At 40.3% G+C, this 15,043-nt stretch overlaps 1 protein-coding gene across 1 annotated transcript; it reads right to left on the reverse strand.

Annotated features, from left to right (window-relative positions):
• Positions 1-4,745: 4,745 nt before the first annotated feature.
• On the reverse strand, positions 4,746-12,366 carry lyrm7 (LYR motif containing 7). The gene is made up of 5 exons (XM_084326482.1): positions 12,326-12,366; positions 11,777-11,849; positions 10,951-11,021; positions 7,910-7,991; positions 4,746-5,651 (listed from the first exon to the last, which is right to left on the reverse strand). Exons 1-5 carry the CDS (start codon positions 12,341-12,343, stop codon positions 5,542-5,544), a joined length of 354 nt encoding a protein of 117 aa, XP_084182608.1. The 5' UTR covers positions 12,344-12,366; the 3' UTR covers positions 4,746-5,541.
• Between the last annotated feature and the right edge of the window lie 2,677 nt (positions 12,367-15,043).

Raw genomic sequence — 15,043 nt, forward strand, 5'->3', positions numbered from 1 at the left:
CGACGGCTTCTCGGTTACAGTGGGTGACAATATTATCACAAGGAAAGATGAAATTACCTACCTGGGTTCCATCCTAGAGGCTAATCTTTCCTGTGACAAAATGGCATCCAATGTAATAAAAAAGGTCAACCAACGAACGCGATTCTTGTACCGGATCTCCTCTCTGGTAAACAAGAATACCCTGAAGACTCTAGCAGGAGCACTCATTCAAGGGTACTACGACTATGCTTGCACCTCATGGTACCAAAGCACCTCAAAGGCACTAAAAAACAAATTACAAACATCTCAAAACAAGCTAGTCAGACTACTACTTGACCTGACTCCTAGAACCCACCTCACCCCTGCCCACTTTGACAACCTAGGATGGCTTAGAGTAGACGACAGAGTACAGCAACTTGCAATGGGCCTGGTCTACAAGATACACTACGCGACCAAGGTACCCATGTACATGTCAAAATACTTCCCAAAGGTCAGTGAATACCACGATCACAACACCAGAGGGAGCTCCACAAATCATGTAAAACCCAGATTCGGCTCAAACAAGGGACTAAACACGTTTCGCAATTATGCCACATCAATGTGGAACGCCCTGCCTAAAGCTGTAAAGGAATGTGAATCACTACCCACCTTCAAAAACACTCTCAAAAAACACCTACGTGAGACTGCAATTCGAAACTGGCCCCTACAAATGTCCTAACCTAGTTGTACAGTAAATGACCAAGTAAGGCTTTGTCAATATTCCAATGTACAGTGTAAAATGTGTGTGTCCCCTACCCAACCCCCCCACCCCCCCACCTCCAATGTACAGCCCTCACCCAACCCCACCCCACCAACCTCCTCCAATGTACAGTTTCTACGCCAAATGTATATACACTCCTTTTCTGGACACTTTTGTATCACAAACAGTACTGTATTTGCAAATCTGATATGTCATAAATGTATAGATGTAGCAGTACTGTCTATCTGTATGTCATGTATGTCATATATGTTATGATTAATTGAAAATGGGGGACCCTGATGTAAACAAGACGAAAGTCTTTCTCTGGTCTGCATCCCCTTAACAATTGTATGTATTGAGATGTACTGTACTGTACCCATTCTGCAATCTGTTAATAAACTTTTCAATCAATTCAATCAATCAATCAAACCCTTTCACTGGGACAATACAGAAGGTTAACCCTTTCACTACCACACTACCAAAGGGTTAACCCTTTCACTGTGACAATACAGAAGGTTAACCCGTTCACTGCCACACTACAGAAGGTTAACCCTTTCACTGGGCCAATACAGAAGGTTAACCCTTTCATTACTATGTGACAAAGGGTTAACCCTTTCACTGGGACAATACAGAAGGTTAACCCTTTCACTGCCACGTGACAAAGGGTTAACCCTTTCACTACCACACTACAGAAGGTTAACCCTTTCACTGGGACAATACAGAAGGTTAACCCTTTCACTACCACACTACCAAAGGGTTAACCCTTTCACTGCGACAATACAGAAGGTTAACCCTTTCACTGCCAGACGACAAATGGTTAACCCGTTCACTACCACAATACAGAAGGTTAATCTTTCACTACCACACTACAGAAGGTTAACCCTTTCACTGTGGTAGTGAAAGGTTAACCTTCTGTAGTGTGGTAGTGAAAGGGTAGTGAAAGGTTAACCTTCTGTAGTGTGGTAGTGAAAGGGTTAACAATACCTGACCCCTATCTCTTTGAATGGAGCGTCATCTGTATCTAAGAATCATACTTATCAAGAGTTACATTACATATAATTTTTCGTTTTCCTTTCATATTTGAAATCACTGGTAAATGACTGACGACACAGAATGGTTAATTTGGTCAAAAAGGACCAATGAGAGGCCTTGCAAGTTGCATGGAATGTTTGTGTCGTTCTCTTTCTTCCAACATGGCTGCCTGTAACCATGGTAACCACTTTGAAAATAAAATACCAAATGTATGTGCAGTGTTAACCCTTTCACTGCCACACGACAGCCGGTTAACCCTTTCACTGTGACAATACAGAAGGTTAGCCCTTTACTATCACACAACCGACGGCGATGCTCCATCATTAGCATCATTAGCTCCGCATTGCGACGGCGATGCTCCATCATTAGCATCATTAGCATCGCGGGGCTAATGATGCTAGTGATGGAGCATCGCCGTCGGTTGTGTGATAGTAAAGGGTTAACCGGCTGTCGTGTGGCAGTGAACGTAGGTAAAAACACTGGAAAAGCATGGTATTACTGTTCTAATGCTTTGAGATACTATATGTAAGGCGCTAAATAAAATAATATGTATTATTACTGTGACTTGTTTACAAGATCCGGTAATAATAATAAGACACATTATTATGCTGTTGTTGCACATCCGCAACCGTCATCTCTTCCATTGCTGTGTACAAAACAATGGTTGCTATGTTACAAGCAGCCATATTGGAAGACTACACAAACATTCCATGCAAGGACTCTTATCAGTGATATGATTGTTTTTTCCCCCACTCCCCCGTCGAGACCAGCCTCTACGACGTGTGTGCCATACAGGGGAGTCCCTTGTTACCATGGTGACCACTCACCGCACGATTCCCAGCCTTTTGCGGCAAAGTTCGTTATTGATATTTAATAAAAACATCTTTGTTGTGGATTGTTGAGAAAATAGATTACATTTACACTGAATCGGATTGAGTGCTCAACAACAACAAAAAAACACTCATATTTCATCTCAAGATGCAGTAAATTATAATTTTACTCTGGTAATAATTTCACAAGATAAAATCACATCAGGAAGGGAGTCCATGCCCTTCAGCCTGTTTATGGAGACGAGGGCCTGGTGCCTCTAAGAACAGGACTGGAGTATCGAAGAGGACTGACTGGTTGTCTTGAGTATAGGTACAAATAGGACCGCTAGAGGAAAGGTCAGAGGGTAACCGGGATGGCTACCGGCCTGTGAACTGAGGGAAACAATTTAATTTCTGTCCCTGCTACTGACATCACTGCCAGTGACTGTGTAGTACGACTGACAGGTCAGGAGATGAATCTGCACAACTAATTGTATGGCAATAATACAGCCATTACTTTTCAAGATATTTTGTTCCGTTTGGCCTGATGGTGGCGCTAGAGGAAATGTCCTGGGGTGGCTTCTTCCTCTTGGAGTCATGAATGTGCACAGCATGTGAGATATGTCGCAGACAGACACCCAGACAGACACACACATAGGGGCGGGAACATAGTCTCTCCATTACTTGTTGAGACACGCAGACAGACAGGCACATAGGGGAGGGAACATAACCTCCATTACTTGTAGAGACATGTCGCAGACAGACAGGCTCAAAGGGGCGGGAACATAATCTCTATTACTTGTAGAGACACGCAGACAGACAGACACGCAGACAGACAGGCACATAGGGGCAGGAACATAATTTCCTTGGCGGAAGTAACTACACAGCGATCTGTCTCTGGTTAGAAAATGGGGGACCCTGATGTAAACGAGACGAAAGTCTTTCTCTGGTCTGCAAGCCCTTAACAATTGTGTGTATTGAGCCGTACTGTATTGTACCCATTCTGCAATCTGTTAATAAAATTTTCAATCAATCAATCAATCAAGAATAGAATGGAAAGTATCATACAATATCAAACCAATAATATAAAATGTTCAATTGACATTTGCATACATTTCAGAAATCACTGAGAAATATGCTTCTCAGTGCTACATACATACATGCTACATTAATGCTACATCATTAATGTAGACAATAAAAGTGTGCATCATGATTCACAATGTAAAAAAAATATCCACAATATGATAAACGGACATCTTTCTATTGTCTGGCCTAATGTTATAAATATACAAAGTCATAGTATAGGTATAGGCATGGACTGGGAAGGCCACCAGTCCACTTCCAATCAAGAGATAGTGTATGTTGTTCTAAAGCCCTGAGGAATGTGACTGCACCCTGTATCCATACATACACCCCAAAATACATTACGGTCATTCAAGAGATTCCAGCCTCCCGTTCGGGCCATGGGATCTAGACACACCCTTATTGCCTCTGCAGCGCACTATGACGCAGGGGTGTTACGTCATCCTGTTATGTCACCTGTGGGCTCGAAATATACTGCAAATATTGAATAAAGCTGGGTAATCGCGCAAAAGGTTAATTTATATAAATTGTGCCCTTGTCCCAAAAGGAGATGACAAGTGACCATGGAATTCTAAGAGGAAATCAATTAAAAAAAAATATTCATGGTTACGACTGAAGAAAAATGTGTAGCTGAACGCACGCGTCAGTTATCAATCGTGATCAAATCCTAACAATATCAATTGTCAATATGACACATTTAGACCACTACTGCCATACCGTCTTTACACCTGTACCACTGTACATATTATACTACAACTCTGTACATACACCTGATAGCACTACTTCAGTAGTACTAATTTATATATTTTATACCCAGTTTAATCACATGTACTGTACATTACTGTTGCACTTTACTGTTACATTTGCACTCTGGTTGGATGCCAAACGTTTTTGTTGTACTGTACTAGTGTTTAGTGACAATACATTTGATATACATCTAATCTAATTTAGCAAACAGACACTGATAACATTTCAGAGGAAGAACAATACTGCCACCTGGTGTCAGTAAGATGTACCAACAGTTATATTGTGTCGTCACAGTTGTATTGTGTCAGTGTCCTCTCTAGGGACCATCAGAAAACACAGGACTGCAGGAGCGGTTTTCAAATGAGACTTCATTCTGCAATAACATCTCAGACATACAGCACTGTGGGCTCGTACTCGTTCATTTGAGAGGAGGAAGTAAGACAGCAGACTATTCAATATGAGAACAATTCATTCAATGACACCTGCATTTCATCAAGGGGATCAATAAAGGAATATCTTTTCTTATCTTAATTCAACACGTATAGCAGCAGCAAAAACAACCATTCACACTAAAGTTTCCCTTACAAATTCATAGTGAAATCATGGGCTAGCATGCCAAGCAGATGTGGACAACTTGGCAACGTAGAGATTAGTGGAGAGGCAAATCATTGTTACGCTGCTGGCCAGTCTGACTACTACCATAGTGTCTTTATACCTGCATCACTGTACATATTTTATACTACAACTCTGTACATACATCTGATTAACACTATTATTCAGGAGTACTAATTTGTATATTTTATACTCAGTTGAATCACCTGTACATTGTATATTACTATTGCACTTTGCTGTTACATTTGCACTCTGGTTGGATGGCAAACTTATTTTCGTTGTACTGTACTCGTGCTGTATGATGACACTAAATTTGAATCGAATCTAATATCTCTACATTAAATAATAAGTATATGAAGATATGACTCTATTTGTGCCAGGAAACACTAGAATAAGAATGGTTGCAATCCTGAATGAAATACAGTATATCCGGGAATTAGTCCAAGTCGCGATGACCTTCTTCACGTCATCAGTGTCCATCGCGTGAAGGTTGCTTCGAGGTGAATCGTTTGCACTATAGATTCACGGATGAAGCCCCGGCTATTGGCAGGTCTGTGTTGGTTTGGCACGGGGCTGTTTCTGCGTCCTCTTCCTGGGTTCGTCACAATATGGTACGTTCTCCAACAGCAGGCTTTCTCTCGGTCGCAGTACTGTTAGAGAAACCAAAAGACCCACCGCCTGTTCGTTACTAGTTCATACGGTCTGTATAATGAGGAGACGAGAGTTCTTTAGTCAACACTAAAGATGGCGGCAACAGCGAAACTACTTGCTACAAAACAAACATTAAACTCTCACCTAACTTGCAGTGTGGCATCTGGGTACCTACTACCAACATCTTTAATGTCATTTTTACCATAATCAATAACTGTGTGACCACCAGAGCCAATCAAATGGAGTAAAAATGCACGGTAAAGAGGAGGTTGCTTGTGAACGCATCGTCTGATTTGCACCAAATGTGACAAATATGTCTGCCTTACAATACCAAGGAGGCCTGTGACATATTAAGTCATTGTACCAGATGGTGGTGCTATTCTCACAAAACGAAACACATGAACTACTCCTCAACGGTTTGCCCAATCGTGATATTGGAAATGTGTTGTTACTTTGTGATATTATTGTGAGATGTAAAAATATATGACCCCCTCCCCCAGACAGTTCGTAGGTCAACCCATTCGATCAGATTAGGGGCGTGGTCAAGAGGTGTCATTGAGGATCTGTTTCGGGGATATAGAGATGGCTAGTGTGATGTCACAAATTACTTCCGTGTGTGCACTAGCATGTTTAGTCTAATGCGGCCAATGTAAACAGCAATGGCTACAGCCCAAGAACAGGTCACCCTTTTTTTACTGTGACATCCTACTTCGCTGACTTCTCAAACTCAAACCAATTTTTTTTTAATAAACGGTCACGGAGGAAAGCGGTAGTAAGAGACTGTTTTGTTGATATCATTTCTTCTTTATTATCTTTTCCCCCCCTCCTTTTTTCCGATTTTTCTCCCATCCCACTGTTAGTCTTTATGCCAATTCCCAACCCCCTTCCTGGTTTGTTGCGCACCCACCCTAGTGTTGGTCCGGGAGGCCGGAGACTGTCACATGCTTTCCTCCGACACATGTGCAGCCAGCCGGCAGCCAGCCTGGCAGCGCAGACTCTCACTGGGAGAGTGTAACGTGTGGAAGGTCACACTACCTCCCTCCAGATCCTTCCCTTGCTGAGCAGGCGCCCCGACCGAACTGTAGGAGTCACTGTCCACAACGCCCAGGACCCACCCACCAGCTTTCCCACCCCTAACACTGCCAATTGTGTTAGTATGAGCGACCAGCCAAGTTGGTAGCAACGCCAAGAGCTGGGCTCGAACCCAGCGTCTCCAGCGTTGGTGGCGAGCGCCTTGCCCACTACACCACCTAGCCGCCCTGTTGACATCATTTCTATTGCTGCAACACGGGACACAGCACTGCACTATTTTACTGCCTTTGAATATCCCGTCTGGAAGCAACAGGACACGGAAGTGGTCGTTTTGGAATATGATGACGTAGCGCCTAGCCATCCCTATCCCCACAGTCGGCCACTGGGGGCAAAAGAAGTTGATACAACCACTAGGCTACAGTACTTCAATATAAATGGTACTGAATCAGAACACGAGTCAGACCTTATGATGTTCTGGACCTTTGTCTGAGGACATTTTCTCTGACTGGACCTCTTTGAAATGTATACATTTGCTAGATAAATGCTAGATTTGCATCTTATTCTATCTTTTAATTTGGTGTGTTACTACTAGTCAGGTTGTGGAAGTGCCGTTTTGTTTGTCTGTGCATTACGCACTTTGATTATATGCACTTTTACTGTAAATTGCTCCTATATGCATTATGCACTTTACTATGATAATGATATGCACTTTAGAGGATGTTGATCTTAATTCTTAACCTTAGCATTTGTCCTTTTTATACTGTCTGTGTGTTTTTCTTACTGTCCATGTTTTTTTTGTACTGTGACAAAGACGCCCATTATCATCTTTTTGTACCGTTTCTGCTCCGTTCCTGTATTGGTTTAGCTGTAGACACACAGTATTGCTCTGTTCCTGTCTTGGTTTAGCTGTAGACACACAGTATTGCTCTGTTCCTGTATTGGTTTAGCTGTAGACACACAGTATTGCTCTGTTCCTGTATTGGTTTAGCTGTAGACACACAGTATTGCTCTGTTCCTGTATTGGTTTAGCTGTAGACACACAGTATTGCTCTGTTCCTGTCTTGGTTTAGCTGTAGACACACAGTATTGCTCTGTACCTGTGTATTCCAATGTGGATTCGTCCATACATGGCAAATAAAACCTCTGATCTGATCTCTGATTTAATTGAAGAGCCCTGTCATAGTTCACAGCACCAGAAATGAAGGAGAGGAGGATGATGACGTACACAGTGTGTCTTCTCCTACGTGCTCGCCCTGTATCACAGCTTCTCTGAGGATGGCCTCAACAGACGAGCCCATTTTGATCATCTGAAAATAGAAAATAACAGGATAAGATCAAAAAATATATATAAAAAACAAATAAATAAATGCGTATACGTTTTGTATATAAAACTATGAAACTTTTGTAACCTTTCGTTTTTGCAAAATAATGTACTGAATTATGTTTTGTTACGTTTTTTGTGTGTAAATAATTAATGTAAAAAAGGGTAGGCAATTATAAGCCTCGGCTTCTGAGCCTACACCTTTTCGGTAATTTTCTTTCTTTTATAAATGTTCTACTACTGTACATTGCTTTGTAAAAGAAGACCGAAATAAAATCATTCATAAGACGCTTATCCCCCATGGGGAAGATTGTGTCATTGTCGACAGCATCACATGCCAATGATAGGGCAAGCAATAGAAAAGGGTGAATAGGATACAAAAAAAGATAAAACATAAATAATAAGCAATAGCACAACATTACATACATGTACAGAACCAAATCTAACGAGTCATCTACTACTATAGCTCCCTCAGAGCTCATTTTTAAAAGGCAGCTAAAAACCTATTTCTACATGCAGGCTTTTTAAACACTCACAGCCGTTTTCTCTCTGTTCATGTTTTTATTTTTGTTTGCGTTTTAGATCATTTTAGTGCCGTCAGGCGATTAAAAAAAATAATCTAATTACAGGATTTGTAATTAATTAATCTAATTAATCGCATAACCATTTTATGCCTGATATTCTATATTCTATAATATTATTTCAAATTGCATGTGTCCGGATGGCAGAATTCAGTACTGTATCTACAAAACCTTCTGTTTAATCATCTTCCATCTAGTAATTTGCTTCGATTTTTCAGGTCTGGTCAATTTGAGCATAGTGTTATTTACAGTCAAAGATAAACAAATTTATTGATATTCTCATTTGGTTCATTACAATTTACTCAAGCCTAGTAACAGACACAGTATTTCTGACACTGGGAATACATTACCTGACATCCATAGATGTCCCTAGAATCAGATACCAAGAACATGCAAATGGACCATATAAAAAAAGTCTGTAAATGTGAATTCTACATTCTTATGGAATGAAGAGATAAAAAAGAAATTTGTAATTAATTTTGAGTTAATTTTCATAACGCGATAATTTTCTGTGTAATTCATTAATCTAATTAACGCGATAAACTGACAGCATTTTCTTCTCTTCACAAGTTTTATTTCTTGTATTTGTACTGATGTTTTAAAATGCTGAGAAGGGAGCTATACAAATTTAGTTTTACTTACTTACTTACTTACTTACTTACTTACTTACTTACTTACTTACTTACTTACTTACTTACTTACTTACTTACTTAATACTGGTTTATTGAAGGTTCCCAACCACAGCCAAAATAAAATCGGTGACGCAGCCTTTGAGAATTATGGGAATTATATTAGGGAGGCTAGATCACTACATCTTTTCTACAGTAAGCTAAAAAAAACGACCTCTTCACCTTAGCTTTTTAATACACTCTGCTGCTTGGACTCATCCCACCCAGTGCTTGTTGTACTGTAGATGGGAACTATTTTATTGCACTGCACTATTGCACTATTTTATGCAAATCTGTGTAAATGAGAGCTATTTTATTGCACTATTTTTATTCTGTCTATTTCTATACTCATTCATGTCTGCAATCTTTTAATATATGTTAATGACAGAAATCTATTACTTTCGCCGGGGGTTTTAATATCAACTTTCTGCTCATTCTATGCCCAGTCTATAATTATGCCAATTCTATGCTAATTTTATGCCTGTCTAATTACTGCTGTGATGTAATTCTTGTATGAAAGGTGCTATACAAATAAAGTGTATTATTATTATTACTACTACTTACTTACTTACTTACTTACTTACTTACTTACTTACTTACTTACTTACTTACTTACTTACTACTACTACTACAGGTGACTACTGAAATTAACAGTAGCGTAGGAGATCATATTATTGATATCTATGTTCATATTATATTATACATATTATACAGAGTCCAGACAGACAGTGTATATATACTAGGGGTGGGAATCACCAGTTTCATCATGATACGATACGATATCGATTCTTTGGACAACGATACGATATTTGCCGATATCACAAAGTCGCTCACGATACAATACGATACGATTAGATTCAGGTGCCTGCGATCGATATGAGATGATATCATATGCCCATTTAACACAATCAGTAACATTTAGATCAACAAAAAAAAGGTAATGAAAATATCATTTGACATTTGTATTTTTGAGCTCTTCCAGACATTTAAAGGAAAATCAATCTATTGTTTTTAATACAAATAGACCTCCTGTTCACTGTAAAGTGCCACGTTTTTATATATTGAGCTTTAAACTTTAAGCTACATTTTTTGGAACTCAAAACTCACAACCTCCCTCTCCCAAACCGTTCCTACAACAATTTGTTGATGTTGCATGATCATAGGCCTACATTTATTATGTATTATATTGTTTATGTTTAAATAACATTTAAACATCAAACTCCTCTGACCTCATCTGGTCTTTCCAAAGACGCACGCACACACACACACACAGAAAGGGAGAATGCTATGCTGTAACATCTACACACACGGAGCTACTGCTGTTGTTCTTGGGCGGATATGAGACTCGCCACAGGATTTTCAAAATAAGAGTATCGATATGAATCGATCTTATTACATCGCATCGATCCGATTCGATTGTTGATAATTACATCGATGTATCGATCTGGATCGATGTATCGTCCCACCCCTAATATATACCAGACTATAATACAGGACAGGTTACTGCTATTGTTCCCAATCATACTACCAATATTCTATAAACATTATTTTTGTGTTAATTCTTCAGGATGGACTGCAGATCAATATATCATATCAATATAGCTTCTATAATTGGCAAATACATTTGCTATTGATTCATTTCCATGCAAACCAGAGCTGACCATTAGATCCCTCCAAATCCACGGAACGACTGTACCTTACTAATGTTTTCTTCCGATGCTTCATTCTTGTTTTTCCGGAACGCCTCGTTGATCTTTAACCTTGCAGCTGCGTTGAGATAAACAGAAGAAGAAGAAGAAGAAGAAGAAGAAGAAGAAGAAGAAGAAGAAGAAGAAGAAGAAGAAGAAGAAGAAGAAGAAGAAGAAGAAGAAGAAGAAGAAGAACAGATTCGATTCAGAGGTTAATGTAAAGATTGACAAGCTGCAGAAGCTCCAGGTGGCTTTTTGTTGACACCAGTTTGGCCATTATTATTATTATTATTATTATTATTATTATTATTATTATTATTATTATTATTATTATTATTATTATTATTATTATTATTCACAGTATTCCATCAACAGCAGACATCTTGGTCGGCAAACAGGTCAAGTCAAGTCAAGTCAAGAGTTTTAATTGTCACGGCATACAGGTATACAATGAAATGCGGCTGGTCTTGCCCGCGACGATGTGCAATACAGTGGTACAACATATAATAGAATCCAATAAAAATACAGTGGTACAACATATAATAGAATCCAATGAAAACAACAGTGCAATAAACAGGTAACATGGTGTGACATCTCGGTATCTGTACATAGTATTTACAGAGCATATAGGACATGCTAGGTAGCTTTAGTAGTGCAATACACTGTTCCTGTTGTTATACTAATTTAAAGTGGCCTTTCCTCTTGGCCATAAGTGTACGTGTGTGCGACAGGTGACTGCAATGAACTACTAGCGAGTGATTCTCATTAATAAATACATGACAACCGTGTCTATGAATAATCATGATCAGGGTCCTTTCTGCTGCCCCCACTTACCTGTCAGTGCTCTGTCGTCGTCTTGGAACACAGCCATCCTGGTTCTGTGCAGTGATTTAAACACGCCCAGAACCTGCAAAGAAATAGACAAAGTATTTTTTGTTTTGTTTTAAATCATTTCAGCATTAATAATAACAACCCACACTATTCCATGCCATTCCTGTCTATCTGTAAGTCATGTATGTCATATGTTATGATGAATTGAAAATGGGGGACCCTGATGTAAACAAGACAAACGTCTTTCTCTGGTCTGCATCCCCTTAACAATTGTGTGTATTGAGCCGTACTGTATTGTACCCATTCTGCAATCTGTTAAATAAAGTTTTCAATCAATCAATGCTTTGAAATGATTAGGCGAAACACTGCCAAGCACTTGTTCCTTATAGGTTTCGTTTGTCATCCAAATGAGAGCAAGCAGTTATTATTTCTCCATATTTTACGTTACTGTAATACTATTCAGCTATATTAACGTAACAACGTCCTCTCTGAATAACATTGCCATGTTTTGAAATATGAAGATTTTCTGGACGTCTCCCCAATCCTCCTCACCTTCAAACGGGTCCCCATGTTGACTTGTTTTGCTTCCGCTTCCGCTCTTCTTCCTGTGAGGGAGTGCGAGCCGAGCCAATCACAGAAGAGCCCGCCTTCTTCAATCTATACCAACCACTGTGCACTTGTAAGAAGACGTTCATTTCATCAACCAATGAATCTTCAGAATAATATATCCGAGGCAAACGCGTGGCCGTATAGGGTAAATCTGCAGTGCCGCCGGAACAGAGCGGGGCGCGTGTATATTTTACCTAACGGACTTTCACTTCCGCGTTCGGGTTCCGCGATCTGATTGGCCACTGACGTTTCTCTCAGCGCCAATCGCGTGACGCCTAGTTATGCCTCTAACAGCATGCAAACTAGTAACGCCTAGTTTATCACTGGTTAAGCTTAGGGCTTGGATCCACCTGCCGCATATTTCTGGGCGCAAGCGTCTTTTGTCAATTGTTCCCAATGAGGACAGAGCGTATGCGGCCGCATGCTGCCGTCTATAGGAAATGCGCTGCAGTCGGCTTCTTTTTTCAGCGCCTTTCAGTTTTTTTGTGCGGCAGCACCCAGCGTTTAAAGTTGAAACTTTCTGAACTTTTCAGAGCGATGCGCTGAGCGCATTTCAGACAACCAATCGCAGCCTATCATATCTACCACTCTGTTTGTAACCTGACACCGGAGTTGCCTGCCTGCCTGCCCACAAGAGACGGCACAAATACACTAATAACTACACGAATACACTAATAAAAAGGTAATAAAAAGCAAAGGGGCGAACTGTGGTGTCAGGCAATATATATAATTAATATACAATAAAGTGTATTAAAATATGCTATGTGCAAAACCGCTGCAGTAAAATACGATAAAAAGATGGCTGTCGCTAGATTTCTTTCTCTCTGTCATCTGCTACAAGATGCGCTTCATCCCAAAACTACCGGCGCACTGCCAGCGTTTTTCAGCTGGAAATGTGAGCTAGGTGGACGCATGCCCTTAGGCGACTCTTTCGAAGTTGGTTTTGATTGATTGATTGATTGATTGAAAACTTTATTAACAGATTGCAGAATGGGTACAATACAGTACAAGGTTAGAGTTTGGAATCAGGGCTGGTGTTCTATCACCCTGCTCTAAGACAAACTCTAACCTTAACCAACTTCGAAAGAGTCGCCAGGCTTAACCAGTGATAGAACTAGGCGTCACGCGATTGGCGCTGAGAGAAACGTCAGTGGCCAATCAGATCGCGGAACCCGAACGCGGAAGTGAAAGTCCGTTAGGGAAAATATACACACGCCCGGCGCCTGTACTGTGCGGTGCACTACTGCGCATGCGAGAAACAAAGTAACAATTTATAATATTCTCCACTTGGAAGTCCTACCGGAAGTGCCTACTTCACGTTGTGCAAGTGGTCAATAGGACACTAGAAACATAACATAACATAACATACCCAACCTCCTCCAATGTACAGTTTCTTCCCCCTCAAATGTATATACTCTCTTTTTAGACTAATTTTTGTCTCTTAAACAGTACTGTATATTTGTAGATCTGGTGAATGAATGAAAACTTTATTAACCGATTGCAGAATGGGTACAATACAGTACTGCTCAATACACACAATTGTTAAGGGGATGCAGACCAGAGAAAGACGTTTGTCTTGTTTACATCAGGGTCCCCCATTTTCAATTCATAGTGACAATTATGACATACACAACATACATGACATCATGATATTTATGGCATAGGGACATACATGACATACAGGTATATAGTACTGTTACATTTGTGACATATATGATATGCAAATATACAGTACTGTTACCCATAGATCCTGACAGAGAGTATATACATATGATGGGGAGGAGACTGTACATTAGGAGGGGGTGGGTGGGTGGGAGAGAAATATACATACGGTGGGGAGAGAATATATACATACGGTGAATGAATGAATGAATGAAAACTTTATTTAACAGATTGCAGAATGGGTACAATACAGTACGGCTCAATACACACAATTGTTAAGGGGATGCAGACCAGAGAAAGACTTTGTCTTGTTTACATCAGGGTCCCCCATTTTCAATTCATATTGACATTTATGACATACTCAACATACATGACATTTATGGCATAGGGACATACAGGTATTTAGTACTGTTACATTTGTGACATATCCGATATTCAAATATACAGTACTGTTACCCATAGATCCTGACAGAGAGTATATACATATGATGGGGAGGGGACTGTACATTAGGAGGGGGTGGGTGGGTGGGAGAGAAATATACATACGGCGGGGAGAGAATATATACATGCGGTGGGGAGGAGACTGTCTATTAGGAGGGGGTGGGGGTGGGGGGTTTGGACATTTACGGTGGCCAGTTTCGAATTGCAGCCTCCCGTAGGTGCTCTTTAAGAGCGGTTTTGAATGTGGGTAGGGATTCACATTCCTTTACAGCTTTGGGTAGGCCGTTCCACATTGATGTGGCATAATTGCGAAACGTGTTTAGTCCCTTGTTTGAGCCGAATCTGGGTTTAACATGATTTGTTGAGCTTCCTCTGGTGTTGTGGTCGTGGTATTCACTGACCTTTGGGAAGTATTTTGACATATAGTGGTCGTATAGTGTATCTTGTAGACCAGGCCCATTGCAAGTTGCTGTACTCTGTCGTCTACTCTAAGCCATCCTAGGTAGGTAGTCAAAGTGGGCAGGGGTGAGGTGGGTTCTAGGAGTAAGGTCAAGTGGT

This window comes from Notolepis coatsorum (assembly GCF_963971535.1).
Source record: "Notolepis coatsorum genome assembly, chromosome: 12".
NCBI lineage: Eukaryota > Metazoa > Chordata > Actinopteri > Aulopiformes > Paralepididae > Notolepis > Notolepis coatsorum.

Coding starts and splice junctions, on each gene's coding strand:
- lyrm7 (XM_084326482.1), bottom strand. Junction 11,022..11,776: donor CGACGACAGAGCACTGACAG/GTAAGTGGGGGC, acceptor ATCTCAACGCAG/CTGCAAGGTTAAAGATCAAC. Junction 7,992..10,950: donor CGGAAGAAAACATTAGTAAG/GTACAGTCGTTC, acceptor TTCTATTTTCAG/ATGATCAAAATGGGCTCGTC.